The sequence below is a fragment of the Theropithecus gelada genome, chromosome 18 (assembly GCF_003255815.1).
Source record: "Theropithecus gelada isolate Dixy chromosome 18, Tgel_1.0, whole genome shotgun sequence".
Lineage (NCBI taxonomy): Eukaryota > Metazoa > Chordata > Mammalia > Primates > Cercopithecidae > Theropithecus > Theropithecus gelada.
In genome coordinates this window covers 43,247,639-43,265,235 of record NC_037686.1, presented here as the reverse complement: position 1 = coordinate 43,265,235, position 17,597 = coordinate 43,247,639, and the positions used below count along the sequence as shown (strand labels likewise).

The window sequence follows — 17,597 nt, the reverse complement described above, 5'->3', positions numbered from 1 at the left end:
GTATCTGTAATATCTATCCATCCATCAAGGCTGTCTGCCTTTGTTGAACTTTCAGGGGCAGCATATGGTAGGAAGAGCTCTGGATTCGGACCCAGGAGCTCTGGGCTGTGGAGACCCTGTCCCACCCCTTGACCGCCGCATTCACCTTTCTCAGTAAGGCTTTTTACTGCTGCACCTGGCACTCCTGTCTCAGGGCTTCCTCAGGAGCAGGCTCCTCCATCCCATGCCAGCAGCCCCTTAAAAGCCATGACAAAGGGAAGTTGGTGTATAAATACCCCAGCTTCCCTGCCCCACAAGGGGAACCACCTCTGAGTGTGGCCCACACCATCTCTGGAGGATCCCAGGTGCCCACAGGAGTAACCTGTCATGAGTGTGCCTTCTTCTGGTTCCCCCTCACTCCCCCACCTGTGCTTGCTGGGATCCCCCACCACATAAACTACCTACAACCCCAAGCCTTGTCTCTGGTTCCGTCTCTGGAGAAACCCAGGCTGAGGCTGGACCTTGAGCAGGTCACTTGATTCTCTGAGTCTGTTTAATTCATCTGCAAAATCTAGAAGGCAGCATCTGCTTTATCTTTGTCACTGGATTGTGACAAGGGTCTTGAGAAAGAAAATGGCTAAAAACCTTTTAACAAATGCAGAAGCACAGACACCAGCACAGAATGTCACCATGCTGAGGAACCTCCTTCTGAGCTCGACAAGGGCAACAAATGACTTTCATGTCCGGCTTTGCTCCCTGCAGCCATCGACTTTCTGGAGAAGATCCTGACCTTTAACCCCATGGATCGCCTAACAGCTGAGATGGGGCTGCAGCACCCCTACATGAGCCCATACTCGTGCCCTGAGGATGAGCCCACCTCGCAACACCCCTTCCGCATTGAGGATGAGATCGATGACATCGTGCTGATGGCCGCTAACCAGAGCCAGCTGTCCAACTGGGACACGTGCAGTTCCAGGTGCTCACAGCCCTGGGTTCCAGAGCCCACATTTCCCTGTCCTCCCATTTCTATTTTGCCTCATCCTCCATGACCTTTCCCTCTGTCTCCCAAGTTGCATAGCTCATTGGGCGACTTCTCCAGCTTAGCTTTCTGCCTTTCTCTTGTCCCCAGACACTGCTGGTAAATGACCAGTGTGAGCTGCATGTGTGGGTCAGGGGCTTTCCTTTGTGCAACATCCCCAGCTTCCCTCACCACCCTGAGTCTACTGAACAGGGGGTTCAATACAGTGCTCCCCAAGGATTTAGTGAGCACCATGGTAGGAGCTCACTTCTAGCAGCCTGGGAACTTGCCCTTGAAAACTAAACTGCAACAATGCAAGTCAAAAAAACAAAGCAGAGATTACCATTGCAAAACGCTTTCTCATGTTTCACGTCAGTAACTCTTGAAAGTGCCATTAAAGACCGGGTGTGGTGGCTCACACCTGTAATCCCAGCATTTTAGGAGGCCAAGGCAGGAGGATCGCTTAAGGCCAGGAGTTCCAGACCAGTCTGGGAAACAAAATCAGACCCCATCTCTACAATTTTTTAAATTAGCCAGGTATGGGGGCACACGGCTGTAGTCCCAGACACTGGGAAGGCTGAGGCTGGGGAATCCCTTGAGCTCAGAAGTTTGAGGTTGCAAAGTGAGACCCTGTCAAAAAAAAATGCCACTGACGGGGGCTGCATTATTATTGCTCACTGACACACAAGGAAACTACAGCTCCTAGGTTAAGAGACTGGCATCGTGTCACGCCCCTGATGAGCCTCTCTGCAATCTGCAGCCATGTCAGATGCTGCTAAGCAGTTATAGGACCATTTCCTGCTAAACTGGGCTTGGCTACAGAATCCTCAACAAGTGTCCCTGGAAGCCACTACCAATGAATCAGCGCTGGGTAGAAGATGTATTTTTAAACAATTTCTGCCTAGGCACGTAATGATCTCTTAGATCTTTTCCTGTTCTGACGTTCTTAGATCAGGCAACTAAACATTTGGGTGTCACCATCTGCTAATTCTGGGAGGGAGTGCTGGTAGCTGCTCAGTTTAGAAACAGCAGTCGAGGGCTCAAGCAGCTAGGACTTTGAGGGGGCCTAACTGGGAGTCCCACTGCCGTGGGAATGTGACAGCTAGTTACATAAGTGACAGATGAGCAATTTCTCCTTTTGAGTCATTTGACAGATGACGGGTTTCAGATTAAGGAGGCACCGAGGGAGGGCCAGGGCAACGCTGCTATTTTTGGACAGGTTTGCTGGCTTGTTGTTGTCAATTGTTTTCAAGCACTGCCAACAAAGAGAGATTAATGAAGACTCTGTCTTCTGCCACCCCCTGGGCAGGCCTGCCCTTGACTGTGGTTCCTGGGGCCCCTTCCCCTTCCTCCGGAGAGCCTTGGGACAAAGAGCATTGGCTCAGTGAGAGTCATCCTATACCTTCTGCAACTGTGGCGTAGGGTTTTGCCAGAAAAAACTGTCACAGGATTTGTTGCTGCCTGTTCACACTGACCACCCCTAAACCTGGTGCACCTGTGCTCCCGACCCTTCCCATCACACCTGCCTGAGGGAAGAGGATGACAAAGGATCTTGCTGCTGTGGGCAAGCTACTTACCCTCTTGGAATGCTATTTTCCCAGCTGTAAAGTGGGGGTGATAACACAAAGTCCACAGGGTTACTATGAAGACTACAGATAATGTATGTTTGGCACTTGGAATAGAGCAGCCAAGGGTCAGGGTCTTCACACTCTTACTCCTGGAAATCTCTGCCCAAGGCCACTCAATCGAGGAGGCAGGGTTCAGCTGGAGGAGCAATTCCTGCCCTAGCAGCGTCACTGGGAGGTGGGCAGTGCTGAGGCCTTCCTATGCCTCTCCATTCACACTCTGTGGGCTGCAGCTGCCGGGTCTGCCCCACACAGCCGAACCTCCCCTCTCCTTGGTCTATCTGTTGGGCCTGCTCAGGGAGTAGCTGGCTGCAGGCTGATGTTCTCTGTGCTCCCTGCCTGCCCCACAACCCCAGGGTTCTACGTAGAGCACCTGCACAAGATAGGGAGGGCTCCGCCGTAGCTGGTGGCCCGCCTGTCTGCCCATCTGCCCTTCATTTGCTCTTGGCTAGCTGACTTCACTCTCCATGGCTGCAGGGCAGTCGAACAGGGCAGAATGCCAAAGATCTTCAGCTTCTCCGGAGGGTGTCTGTAACCTTTCTGTAGGTCCCACCTACCCTGCATCAATGCAAGGTGCTATGGAGCCCCCAACCAGATCCACCAGGGCAGGGGTTCTCAGCCCTGGCTGTACCTTAGAATCACCCGGGGGGTCTTCAAAGCATGCTGATGCAGGGTCCTACCCTAGACCTACTCAATCAGAATTGGCGCAGGGAAGCAGTGAGGCAGGCATGCTATTTTATTTTTAATTCCCCTATGTGACTCTAATCTGATCCAGGGTTGAGACGCACTCACTGGAGCCTTGCTCCTCAAAATGTGGGTCCAAGGCCCAGCAGCATCAGAGCAGCTGGGAGCTTGTTAGAATCTCAGGCCCCATCTCAGATTTACAGAATCAAAATCTGCATTTTAGCAAGACCCGCAGGTGATTCGTGCATCCATCAGCATTTGAGAAGCATTACACAGGTGGATCCGCTGGAAAGTTCCATGAGGACAGGGACGTTTGTTTTGTTCACTGCTGTATTCAGTAATATCTAGAACAGTGAGTGCTTGGCGCACAATAGGTGCGCGGGAAATATCTGCAGGGTTTTGAATGCGTACAAAAGAACACAAGAGTTAAGCCGAACAACCTATGCCCCCAGCTGAGCCCTCAAGGCTCGCCATTACCTGTCCCATCACCCTCCCACCTTGAGGGATGGGGGTCGGAGGCAGGGGGGATCGGGAAGGAATGGAAGGCAGGTGTGTGAGTGGCAAACAGGGATTAGAAGGCTTGGCTCCCTCCCGGAAGCCACCCGGCTCGGGCGTCCAATCACCGCCTCCGTTTGTACCCTTGCAGGTACCCTGTGAGCCTGTCGTCGGACCTGGAGTGGCGGCCAGACCGGTGCCAGGACGCCAGCGAGGTGCAGCGCGACCCGCGCGCGGGTTCGGCGCCGCTGGCAGAGGACGTGCAGGTGGACCCGCGCAAGGAATCGCACAGCAGCTCCGAGCGCTTCCTAGAGCAGTCACACTCGTCCATGGAGCGCGCCTTCGAGGCAGACTACGGGCGCTCCTGCGACTACAAGGTGGGGTCGCCGTCCTACCTGGACAAGCTGCTGTGGCGCGACAACAAGCCGCACCACTACTCGGAGCCCAAGCTCATCCTGGACCTATCGCACTGGAAACAGGCGGCCGGCGCGCCCCCCACGGCCACGGGGTCGATGGACACCGGGGCGCGCGAGGACGAGCCGGCCAGCCTCTTCCTGGAGATCGCGCAGTGGGTCAAGAGCACACAGGGCGGCCCCGAGCACGCCAGCCCGCCCGCCGACGACCCCGAGCACCGCCTGTCTGCCTCGCCCCCCGGCCGCCCGGCCCCGGTGGACGGTGGCGCCAGCCCCCAGTTCGACCTGGACGTGTTCATCTCCCGCGCCCTGAAGCTCTGCACCAAGCCGGAGGACCTACCGGACAATAAACTGGGCGACCTCAATGGTGCGTGTATCCCCGAGCACCCTGGCGACCTCGTGCAGACCGAGGCCTTCTCCAAAGAAAGGTGGTGAGGGCGGAGGGGCCGCTCCAGTCCCCGCAGAGCAGGAGGCCCCCAGAGAAAGCTGGGGCTGGCAGCCCTTCCTGCCCCTCTCTGCTGCCTTGGGGTTAGCAGGACGCGTGAAGGATCCGAGGAGCGAGAGGAATGTCCATTTCTTAAACTGCCTTAATAACTAGCCTTTAACCTATAGGAGCGGGTTTGAACAGGACCCTGGCTTGGGGGTTGATCACTTTCCCAGCAAAGGGGAGACCACGTGTGGTGCACAGGGAAGAAATAGCCTTAGACAGCAGTCTGCGGGCCCCACCTGGGTGACAGGATGCAGAGAAATCTTGCGGAGGTAGCTCCGAAACCACCTGGCCCAACTAGCCTCAACTGACAGCTGAGGAAAGGCAATTAGACCCAGAGACCAAGAGATACTTCTTAAGATCACAGGCTTAGTGTGAGGACCAGCTTTAAATCCCAGTCTCCTGGCCCCCAGGCCAGGGTCTGTCCATTATAGAATGTCTTCCTCTGTTGGGGTCGTTCTGGCTTTTTGCTTAGAAACTTGATCTGAGATGTTTCTTCCCTGTCCATTACCATTCGATGTTCTTTTATTCAGAGCAATGTTTCTCGTATTCTGAAACTGGAAACTGAACCAGTTTCTCCTAGTCACCAAGCATACTTTCCTGGCTCCCTAAGTACTTAAATGTTTTCATCTGTCGCACCCCTGTATTTGCCTCACCCCTGCACGGTCTGAAATCTTCCTTTCAGGTCAGAACAGTCTGGGGTCTGTGGGTAAAATCAGCCCTTCTCCCAGGCCTGTGCACAGCCCCTCAGCACTCCCTATGCACTTTCCTGACACACGCAAACACAGCCCTCGTTCCCCTGTGGGCGTCCTACCCCAGTGAGGTTGAAGGCAGCAATTCCAAGAATCCCTCCAACCTCCCTGCCAGCACTCCCCCTTCACCCCACACCTTGCACCCCCCCCCACCCCCCAACAGCTCCTCTCCAGACCTACCTCGGGACTAATGTTCTCTACACAAACTGCTCATTTGGAGGACAGCAGTGAGGTTCTGCCATAGAGAAAATGTGTTAGGAGAGAAGGTTTCACATGGAACCCACCATCCCTCATCAATACTTTCCTGAGTTTGATCATCCATGTAGCCTTGACAAAGAGCAGACCCTACAGAAATGTGTTGGAGAGCACGTGACCTTGGGGGCAAGGAATCCAGGAAGGTATGAAAAGGAGGGCTGTCAACAGCAAGGGCTCTTAGGGGTCAGGCACCAGCATGGAGACCTCACGACAAAGGAAGGGACTCAAAGTAGCAATGCCCCTCATAGTGTAGGCTAAAGTGAGTTTGGTGAATGCAAACCCGTGTGCTCACACACACACAGCATGGGGTAATGGCGTGTAGACACAGGCCCTCTGCAGAAGCGTGGGGTGGGGACACTGACAGCCCCTATCTGGTCCCCAGAAACACTGCCATTTCTGCCACTGGTGTTCAGCTCCTTCTCTTCCCCCAACACTCCCAAAGATACCCACGGGAAGTCCAGCCAGTCTGTAGGTAGAGGATTCCCCCAGTCTTGGTCTTGGGCTGCATTCATCCTCACATCACAGCACCTTAAAGCTAATCAGCAAACTATACTTTGTACATGGAAACCTGCAACACATTAGAAACTTATATTTAAAAACAATTACTCACACTGACCAATTTTTAAATGGAGAATATGTAAATAGGAAGTGTTTGGGTTTTGTTATTTTTTGTTTTTTCTTTAAGAAAAAAATGTACACCACTCCTCATGTGCCATTTTGTCCTCAGAGGGCGGCTTTACTTTTTTGGTAAAGGAACAAGCTGCTGGCCTTGACCAGGAGTTCATATATAACTGTTATTACAGAGGTATTGTTATAACTACTCATGTTTTTAAAAAATCTATTAAACATTATTAAACTTGATCAGGTCAGGCCAAATAAAGTTTTATTGGAACACAGATTTGTTTATTTATTATTCGTTTATGTACTATCTGATCCTGTCTTTGAGAGTGCTAAGAGCTAGCTGGCTTCTGCCTGTGCCCATGAAGGCCACTGTATTTGGGGGTGAGGGAAGGACTGGGGAGGGGAGAATCTACAGAGACTGGTAATCAGGAGGTGATTCCAGAATCACCTGGTGAGGCCTGGTGTCCATATTGTGAATTTCAAACTATATCTTGGAGCTAACTCCAAACCTTCTGACCGGGGCTGGTTCTCTCCTCTAGTCACGAAAGTTGCAAACATCATGAGATTGGGGGGAACCAACCACCTAAAAATTCCCAGCCGCGCTACCCCTCACAGATGCCTGAGATCCCATCCATCTGAAGTCGACCCCTTTGTAATATTAAACTGTTAGTCTTCATTTGTAATTCAACAAATACAGTTGACCCTTAAACAATACAGGTCTTTTGGCTAAAATAACTTTCTACTGTTGAAATGCACCTGAGCTAAGAGGAGCAGCCTGTTAAGCCAATTATCAGATTATTTCCAAAGTGTCTGCTGAGAGTGGCCATGCTGAGTGGATGCAGGTGAAGGCAGGCCAGAGCCAGGCCGGAGACCTGGTTGAAATTTTATCTCGGAGAAGACTTGAAGCCCAATGTGAGGCCCGGGCTGCTAGAATGTAGGAAATGGAGTGTGGAGAGGGGGAATCGAGAAGCACAAACAGCAAACAGCACCAAAGAGGAAGGAGGACCGAAAAAGGAGGAAAGAGGGCACCCTAAAGGAAATAGTTCTTAACCTCATCCAGCCACCTGATTCTAAGATGAAAACTTCTGTTGGGAGGGTCCCAGGTCTACCCTATGTGATAACATAGGGATCAGCAAACTATGGCCTCCAGGCCAAGTGGTTGTATTGGAACATAGCTACGCTCATTAATTTACATATTGTCTGATCCTGTCTATATTTATTTATTTATTTATTTATTGAGATGGAGTCTTGCTCTGTCACCCAAGCTGGAGTGCAGTGGCACAATCTCAGCTCACTGCAACCTGCCTCCCAGGTTCAAGCGATTCTCCTGGCTCAGCCTCCTGAGTAGCTGGGATTACAGGCGCCCCACCCCCCAACGCCCAGCTAACTTTTGTAGTTTTAATAGAGATGGGGTTTTACCATGTTGGCCAGGCTGGTCTTGAACTCCTGACTTCAAGTGATCTGTCTACCTCGGCCTCCCAAAGTGCTGGGATTACAGGCATGAGCCACCACACCAGGCTTCTGTCTTTACTTTTAATTGTGATATTTCATATCATGGATTTTCTGCAATAATATTTTCTAAATATTGCATTCAAATATTTATCTTGGTTACTGAGGTTTTTGGCACCCTTGAATTTTGTGCCCAACACAAGTGTGCCTCACTGGCCCTCAACCTAGTCTTGGCCCTCATCTATATGGCTGCCTCCATCCTACAGAGTTGAGCAGTTGCAACAGAAACCTCATGGTCCACAAAGTCTAAGACATTTATTACCTGGCCCTCTCCAGAAAAAGTTTGCTCACCCCTTGTGTAAGATGCTATGTGGCCTCCACATCTTTGTGAATAAGTACACAACTTGCCTTGTCTTTTCTAGCCACTGACATTCCAATTCAGAAATGCCACATTTCCATGACGTTTTCTAATTACACATCCTATTTTCATGACATGATTCTCTCATTACACATCCTCATTTACTTTCCATTCTTTAGAGAAATGTCTTCGTTTGCTAGTGAGAAGTTTCTAAAAGTGTGGGAACCATCCTACTTGAGCTGAGGCTGAGGGGACATTATGCCAGAGGTTACTACCATGATTAGAAACCAGGCTTTTTGCTGGGATGGTTAGAACAGGCAAAAGCTCAACTTGAAAGCTGTGGTTCTCGATTGAACTAGTAAGCTCCACATGGAGAGGGAAAATGTCTGATGTCCCCAACTGCTTGGTCATGAGTCAAACTGTAGCAAGGGTATGTCGAGCAGCATCTTCTCTTCATTGAGACTGAACCACTGAGAAAGCCCAGGAATACCTGCCTGGGTAATAGTCCTGTCTTCATTCATTATTCAATGACTATAAAAATTGTAGATGGGCATTTACAGATCATCTAATCCAACCGCCTTATTTTGCTGATAGGTAGACTGAAACCCAGAGCAGCAAAGTAATTTGCCCAAAGCCACACAGTTAGTGGCAGAGCTAGAACTAGAGCCCAGATAGTCTTTCCAGGATAAACTCGTCTCATTCAACCTAACTGGGATACAGACACTGGGACTGAAACTTGGAGGAATAAAATCAGCCCTGAGGATGAGGACAGACAGACCACAAAGGCAGGAACCAGGCCATCATAGGCCCTATGCTGTGCTCACCTCTTTGCCTGGGTGCTGGAGCCCTGAGCCTCTGGATGCCTGGAGCCCCAGGGCTGCCCTTAGTAATGGCTTTCTGCCCCTCCAGACAGTTCTGCCTAGCTTGGGGCCTGATCTGTGTAGTAAGGAAACAAAGAAAAGACAACAGGGCACTGGCTTAGTTTGATTTCCTTCAGCGCAAACCCTGAGATATGGATTCAAGGGCAAGGCCGTGGGTGAGGAAACACTGAGAGGGCAGTGGGGAGGTGACAGGGGAGAGAAGGAAGCAATAAACAGGGCAAGCTCCTGCTGTGGGGAACTGTAGCTGTGTCCTGGTGGGGAGCTCCAGGAGGCAGAGTGCAACACACACCTGCGAGACGTCCCACTGCAGCCAGGCCTGGGTTGAGGACTGCTCTCCTGGGATGCTACCTCCCCAGCACCTCTGGCCTGCCCTGCACTGCAGCAGAATGGGCTCCAGTGGCTAGAAAAAGGCCACAGGACCAGGCAGGGTGGTTCACACCTGTAATCCCAACGCTTTGGGAAGCCGAGGCAGGTGGATCACCTGAGGTTAGGAGTTGGAGACTAGCCTGGCCAAAACGGCAAAACCCCGTCTCTACCAAAAATACAAAAAACTTAGCTGGGTGTGGTGGCACATGCCTGTAATCCCAGCTACTCCAGAGGTTGAGGCAAAAGAATCACTTGAACCTGGGAGGCGGAGATTGCAGTGAGCTGAGATCGCACCACTGCACTCCAGCCTGGACGACAGAGTGGGACTCTGTCTTGAAATAAAAAAAAAAAAAGAAGGCCATAGGCAAAAGGTCACAGGTGCTGACAGATGGGGGTTGGGCTGGCACACAGAGAAAGGTGAGGGCCAAATGGATATTGGTAGAGTACCGACAGGTGTCAACAGTGGGATTTAATAGGAAGCAGGTCCAGGACCCAAGCAGAGAACAGCTGCTTAGTGCTGGCAACACACTCCCTGCCCTGGCTTGGGGTTTCTCAACTCTTCCTGGCCCTCCCTTCTTCCCTATAAGAATAAAAACTGGCTTTCAGTGACGCATGGCTTTTCTTTTCAATCTCCCACACACCCCAAGTGTACCATCAGTTTCCTACCAATAGTCTCACTAATCAACTTTGGGATTAGCAATCCCAGCCATGGTTGAGAAGTGTTGATGTCAAACCAGTGGGGTCTTTGTGTCAGAGCCTGCTAGTAGGCCTGGGGCTTAAGTGAAAGAGTTGTGTGCTCTTGCCTGACTTGAGGGCCATTTTGGTCCTTGAGGTGTGAATTTCACCTCATTCAATTACATTAAAAACTTCACTGAGAACCCTTCTAGATGTTGACACCTGAGATCTCAGAATTGAAATTACTTAGTCTACACTGATGTTCTCCCTGGCTCTGCACATTCTTGACTCACCAGTATCTGAACACTCCTATGCCTTGATGCCTGTTAGTGCCTAGTGGCACACATAAGAGTGACAATGTGGCAGGGCTGAGTCCAATCCATAATCAGGAAACCAAGCACAACCCACCAGGGGGCTGAACCCATGGCTCAAGGCTCCATGACACAGTAGTCCCACCAGGCAGCTCTGCTAAACTCCGGGCCACACTCCATTTCATTAGTAGTGAATGGCTCCGTTTCCATCAGAAACCAAAAAGAGCCATCTCGAGGTTGGAGTGAGACCAGTCTCAAGGCCCTTGCAATGGGCTCATGTTGGCCCTTCAGTGCACCTACCCAACATACAGGCTCTGTAGTGGGAAACAGGGAGCATAGAAATAACGCAAGTGTGTGGCTGACAGCAAGACCGTGTCTTCAACAATTGCTTCATCCTGTCTCCCAGAACTGCTCACAGGTACACGAAAATGGTTTACATCTTCTCTCCTATAATTCAAGGGTTCAATACTAAGGTAGAGCTTTAAACATTGAGAAATTCAGAAACAAGGACGCTGTGAGCCATACTGTGAGTTTTCCACTCCACTGATAGTGTCAAAATATGACTGTGGGGTTGCAATGGCCATCAGAGTTTGGCCATTGTTGTCTTGAGTTGGTTCCCTAAAATCAGTGTCTGAGATGGGCATTTGGGGGGCAGTGATTCACTGCAGGAATGCTCTAGGAAATGGGGGATATAAGAGACCAACAGAGTATCAGCTTCCTGTATTTCCCCTTCCTAGACCAGGGGGATCTCAGCAGGCAAGTGGTCCAGGCTACAGACCAGCTTCAGTCTGGTCCCACCAAGAGCTCTGGAGCCTCAATTGCACTGTAGAGTGGGGCCACCTTGAGAAAAGAGGCTGGGCTTTGGTGCCACCATATTATCCAGTCATGGCTGCCAGCTGGGGAGGGTGGGGCGAGGGAACAGAACTTATTCAGCCAAGAGCAACTCTAGAGGCAGCTGCAAGCCATTTAGCAGCCACAACCCAGAGCAGCTGGATGATGGGTACACTCCCTGCTGCAGGGGATCTGGGCAGGTACCACCTGCATTGCAGGGCACTGCACTAGGCACTATGGGGGATAAAGAGGTAGGAGAAGGACCCGCCCCCAGAGGATTTTATCATTCACATGGGAAAATGGGACAAATATATAAGATCTCTGAGGTGCAACTAGGAGACCTTCAGCGCTCCCCACCTGGTGAGCCCTCCATGGCCCATCATTATTGATTTCCTGCTGCTGACATTCCCAAAAGTTGCTTCTCCACCACTGCTCCCGACCTCAGAACCCTCAGCCCAGTGATTGTCTTGAGGATCCCTAAGACCACCTTAGGCTTCATGATTCACTAGAAGGACTCACAAGACAGAAAAGCTGGTATACTCACGGTTATGATTATTACCATGAAAAGAGATCAGAATCAGCAAAGGGAAAAGGCACATGAGCAACCTCCAGGAGAAGCCACATCTAAGCCTCCAGGTGTCCTCTCCCAATAGAATTGCATGAAGATGTGCTTAATTCTCCCAGCAACGATGTGGGTAGTATTGCCAAACCAGAAATGTCACCTGAGCCTTGGAGTCCAGGGTTTCTATGGGGATGGTCAAAGATAGCCACGCAGTGCCTACGTGACCTACTCAGGCTCCAGCCCCCAGAGGTCACACTGATACAGCATGGCCCAGGGACTCGGGTACACACAAGAAAAACACTCTTATCAGGCTGTCTATTCCGAGGGCTCAGAGGTTATCTCCCAGAGGCCAATCAAGAACCTGTCCTCCTAAACACAGGCCTTTCTTTGAAATGTGCAGGGTTTGAGCAAGCAGGGCCCACCAACTTAACCCTTTACCGCACAGTGACATTGAATATATTTGTGTCTTTTGCAATTCTGAAGTCACATGAGTTTATCTTATGTGAGTATTAGAGCAAAATTGAGGCAACACAGCTATTTATAATAGAGATCTTATTTGGTACACGTGCCTACACATTTTTAAGCATGTGTAGCATTATTAAAATATAATAACAGAAGCATACATGCTGAGACAGAGTAGAACTAACACCTGAGATTCCATTTCTTATTAAATCATGGTCTGCTTATGAAAGCTGAACCTGTCAACAAATGTGCAAGCTAGCTCACTGCTCATTCTGTCAGCGTGGTTATTACCACGGGGGCAATAGTGCTACATGCATGATGGATTGCTGTGAAAAGCAATCATCTCCAGCCACTCCAGAGCTGCACTGTAACATGAAACTGAGGGCTTTGGAGTTCTGAGGCCAAGGGAGCTCTGTGGCTGTGCAGCTGCCTGAGAAATGGCTCCACAAAGAAGCACGGTTAAGAGATGAGGATGTTTGCCAGGCACAGTAGCTCACACCTGTAATCCCAGCACTTTGGGAGGCCAAGGCGGGCAGATTACTTGAGGTCAGGAGTTTGAGACCAGCCTGGCCAACATAGTGAAACCCCGTCTCTACTAAAAGTACAAACATCAGTCAGGCGTGGTGGCCCATGCCTATAATCCCAGCTACTCAGGAGGCTGAGGCAGGAGAATCGCTTGAACCAGGGAGGCGGAGGTTGTAGTGAGCCGAGATCGCACCACTGCACTGCAGCCTGGGTGACAGAGTAAGACTCTGTCTCAGAAAAAAAAAAAAGATGAAGATGTCAACAGCTGGGCTGAGCCAGGTGACAGCTCCAAACTTTGGAAGATTCCAAGAGACATGTGCAGCTGGGTTCCTGGGGGCCCTGGTGGTGGGAAGGAAGGAAAAGGTCAGACTCCTCCCATGTAGGTTCCCCATGGGTATGATTAGAGGGTGTGATTTTACGTGTCAATTTGGCTGGGCTACCATGCCCAGCCAAACATTATTCTGAATATTTTTGTGAGGATGTTTTTGGATGAAACTAACATTTAAATCAGTGAGACTTTATATAAATGATAGCCCTACATAACACAAGTGGGCCCCTCCTAATCGATGGAAGGCCTAACTAGAACAAAATATGACCTCTCCCAAGCAAAAAGGAACTCTGTCTGCAGACAGCCTTCTGACTTAAACGTCCAAGGACCATTGGCTCTTCCCTGGATCTCCAGCTGCTGGCCTACCCCGAAGACTTTAAACTTGCCAGCCTCTATAATTCCTTAAAATATGTTTCTCTCTTACTTAATTTTAAGGAATTAAGTATAATTATTAGGAACATATATATACACAGAGAGAAGAATATTTAAGGAATTATATTTTAAGGAATATATATTTTAAGGAATCAATAAGATATGTGTGTACACCGTATGTTGTCACTTATAAGTGGGAGCTGAACAATGAGAACACATGGACACAAGAGGGGAACAACACACACTGGGGCCTGTTGGGGGGTGGCTCAGGGGAGGGAGGGTATTAGGATAAATAGCTAACGCATGTTCGGCTTAATACCTAGGTGATGGGTTGATAGGTGCAGCAAACCACCATGGCACACGGTTACCTATGTAACAAACCTGTACATCTTGACATGTACTGTGGGACTTAAAATTAAGATTTAAATTAAAAGAAATGTGTGTATATATTTGTGTGCATATATCTATATCTATTATCTATATCTATATATACACATATATCTTATTGATTCTGTTTCTCTGGAGAACCCTGACCAGGGGTTCCAGAGCTTTACATGTCCTGTTCCACTTTAATTCCCACAACTGGATAGATAGGTTATTATACTCATTTGACAAATGAGGAACCTGAGGCACAGAGTAATTTGTCCAAGGTCAGCAAACACAGGAGTTTGGAGCAAGGATGATAGAGTCAGACAGGCCAGACTAGAATACCAGCTCTACCAGTTACTAGCTGTGAGACCTGGGGCAAGTTACTGAACCTTTCTATGCCTTAGTTCCCTTATTAGTAAAATGGGGATAATAATGTTATCTATCTTATAGCATTACTATGACGGTTAAAGACGTTTAAACATGTAAAGCACTTGGGACCAATACAGTGTTAGGTATGTAGAAAATGCTTAGCAGTTGGCCCTTCTCATCCACAACCAACAATGGATCAAAAATATTTGGGATAAAAAATAATAATAAAACAATTTAAAATTTCAAATACAAAATGCAGGCCAGGCACAGTGGCTCGTCTGTAATTCCAGCACTTTGAAGGCTGAGGCAGGTGGTTCACTTGAGCCCAGGAGTTTGAGACCAGCCTGGCCAACATGGCAAAAACCCGTCTCTATAAAAAACACAATAATTAACCAGGTGTGGTAGTGCATGGCTATAGTCCTAACTACTCGGGAGGCTGAGGTGAGAGGATGGCTTGAGCCCAAGAGGTAGAGGTTAGCTACACTGAGCCAAGATGGTGCCACTGCACTCCAGCCTGGGTGACAGAATGGGACCCTGTCTCATAAAAAGAAAAAAAAAACTAAAACAAACAAACAAACAAAAAACAGAGTATAACAACTATTGTCATAGCATTTCCACTGTATTAAATTATTATAAGTAATCTAGAGATTATTTAAAGTATATGGAGGATATGCTAGGTTATAGGAGAAAACTAAGCCATTTTACATCAGTGACTTCAGCATCCTACATTTTGGTATTCTTGTAGGTTTTGGAGAAAAGCCCCTAAGGATACCAGGAATGACTGTGTAAGTGTTTGATAAATAATTAAAATAAACAAGGACCAGGTGCAGTGGCTCACACCTGTAATCCCAACACTTTGGGAGGCCAAGGCGGGCGAATTGCTTGAGGCCAGGAGTTCAAGACCATCCTGGGCAACCCATCGCTACAAAAAATACAAAAATTAGCCGAGTTTGGTGGTGCATGCCTGTGGGCCCAACTACTTGGAAAGCTGAGGTGAGAGGATTGCTTGAGCCCAGGAGGCAGAGGTTGCAGTGAACTAAGATTGCGCCACTGCACTCCAGCCTGGGCAACAGAGCGAGACACTTCTCAAAAAATAATAATAAAATAAAATGAACAAGAATATACCAATTGTAATTGGTGGATCCAGAATTCAAACTTAATAATGCTGACAATGTTATGTGATCTCTGGGATTTTCACACTACATCAAACAGTGTGGAAAATCCACTTATTACTCTCCTTTTTTTTTTTTTTTTTTTTTTTTTTCTTTTTTTTTTTTGAGATGGAGTCTGGCTCTGTCGCCCAGGCTGGAGTGCAGTGGCCCGATCTCAGCTCACTGCAAGCTCCGCCTCCCGGGTTTATGCCATTCTCCTGCCTCAGCCTCCCGAGTAGCTGGGACTACAGGCGCCCGCCACCTCGCCCGGCTAGTTTTTTTTTTTGTATTTGTTAGTAGAGACGGGGTTTCACCGTGTTCGCCAGGATGGTCTCGATCTCCTGACCTCGTGATCCGCCCGTCTCGGCCTCCCAAAGTGCTGGGATTACAGGCTTGAGCCACCGCGCCCGGCCTACTCTCCCTTTTTTTAAAGACAGGTTCTTGCTCTGTCACCAAGTAGGGCCAGGTGTAGTGACTCCCTGTAGCCCCAAACTCCTGGGCTCAAGCAATTCTCTTATTTCAGCCTCCTGAGAGGCTGTGACTACAGGCACCCGCCACCACACCCAGCTAATGTATTTTTTGTAGAGACACAGTCTTGCTATGTTGCCCAAGCTGGTCTTGAACTCCTGGCCTCAAGCAGCCCTCAGGCCTCAGCCTCCCCAAAGTGCTAGGATTACAGGCCTGAGCCACCACACCTGGTCCCACTTCCTCATTAAAAATAAAAATCAACTGAAAAGTATACTACACCCCACCTCTGACCCCACAGGGAAGGCCCCTGAATCCAGATTTGTACTGTGGTGACCTTCCTCAATCACCCCTCCCCCTCCCACCACAGTGATTGGACCAGGGTGCACACCTGATCCAAGCTAAGCAAATCATAATCCCTCTCCTGGGAATTTAGATTTAAGGTACAGAGATGCTTGTCCATCTTTGCTGCTGCTTAAACTGAGGACAAGAGCTCTAGGAAGTATGTAGACAAAACCTACAACCAGACCAGAGCTGAGAGAATCCAACTGTAGGAGATTCATGAATGCCAGGTGGGAGAAGGAGATGTGGAGAGGCCTCAGAGGGCCAATTTCCTCCCCCACAGTTCTGCCTATGGCTGTATTTTTGGATATTCTTGCATTACTATAAAGAAACACCTCGGCCGGGCATGGTGGCTCAAGCTTGTAATCCCAGCACTTTGGGAGGCCGAGGTAGGTGGATCACCTGAGGTCAGGAGTTTGAGACTAGCCTGGCCAACATAGTGAAACCCTGTCTCTACTAAAAAAAAATAGAAAAATTAGCTGGATGTGGTGGTGGGTGCCTGTAATCCCAGCTACTCCGGAGGCTGAGGCAGGAGAATTGCTTGAACCTGGGAGGCAGAGGTTGCAGTGAGCCGAGATCATGCCATTGCACTCCAATCTGGGTGACAAGAGCAAAATTCCATCTCAAAAACAAACAAACAAACAAAATCTGACACTGGGTAATTTATAAAGAAAAGAGGTTTAATTGGCTCACAGTTCTGCAGGCTGCATGAAAAGCATGATGCCAGCATCTGCTTCTGGGGAGGGCCTCAGGAAGCTTGCAATCACAGAAGAAAGCAAAAGGGAAGCAGATGTCTCACATGGCAAGAGCAGGAGCATGAGAGAGGGAGGTGCCACACATTTTCAAGCAACCAGATCTCGCATGAACTCACTTGTCACCAAGGGGTTGGTGCTAATCCATTCATGAGGGATCCGCCCCCATGATCCAAATGCTCCCACCAAGCCCTACCTCCGATACTGAGGATTACTTTCAACTTGAGATTTGGAGGGGACAAACATCCAAACCATATCAGGCTGACCCTGCCTTGGCAGGGCAGAGATCGATCAATGACAAGAGATGTCTCTTTGGTGTAGCACATATGTAGGGTCTTTTCAACACCTTCTTGATGTTGTCACTGAGAAAAGACATCTAAGGACCAAAGACACAAGGTTGTAGGTGTAATTAAACTTCCATAAGGATCTGTGAATAGGAAAGTTGATTCAGCCAACAAATGTCCCCTGAGCATGGGAAGGAGACAAGCCACAGCTGTTTTTACCAACTGGAGCTCATTAAATTAATTACCTTACCACCAGACAGTTCATTCGACACCCTCGAGGAGTTTTAATAAAATCAGGGATGTCTGAGCGGAAAGAGGCCATCTAGTGAATCCAACCAGTCACCCTAGAGAGAAGGTCGCAGGCTCAGAGAAGCTAGGTGACAGCTGCAAGTTCACACAGCGAGCTGGTCGCTCCT

At 49.2% G+C, this 17,597-nt stretch overlaps 1 protein-coding gene across 4 annotated transcripts in view; it reads left to right on the top strand.

Moving 5' to 3' along the window:
* The window catches only part of MAPK4 (mitogen-activated protein kinase 4), a 169,793-nt gene extending 163,187 nt beyond the window's left edge, over positions 1 to 6,606 (top strand). Inside the window, exons 4-5 of one of the 4 annotated variants that reach the window (XM_025365095.1) lie at positions 742 to 955; positions 3,953 to 6,606. In XM_025365095.1, the coding sequence (XP_025220880.1) occupies positions 742 to 955; positions 3,953 to 4,649 (911 nt within the window). In that variant the 3' untranslated portion in view covers positions 4,650 to 6,606. The remainder of the gene's footprint in view (positions 1 to 741; positions 956 to 3,952) is intronic. The other 3 variants (XM_025365093.1, XM_025365094.1, XM_025365096.1) reach the window with 3 other exon arrangements.
* Positions 6,607 to 17,597: the final 10,991 nt, after the last annotated feature.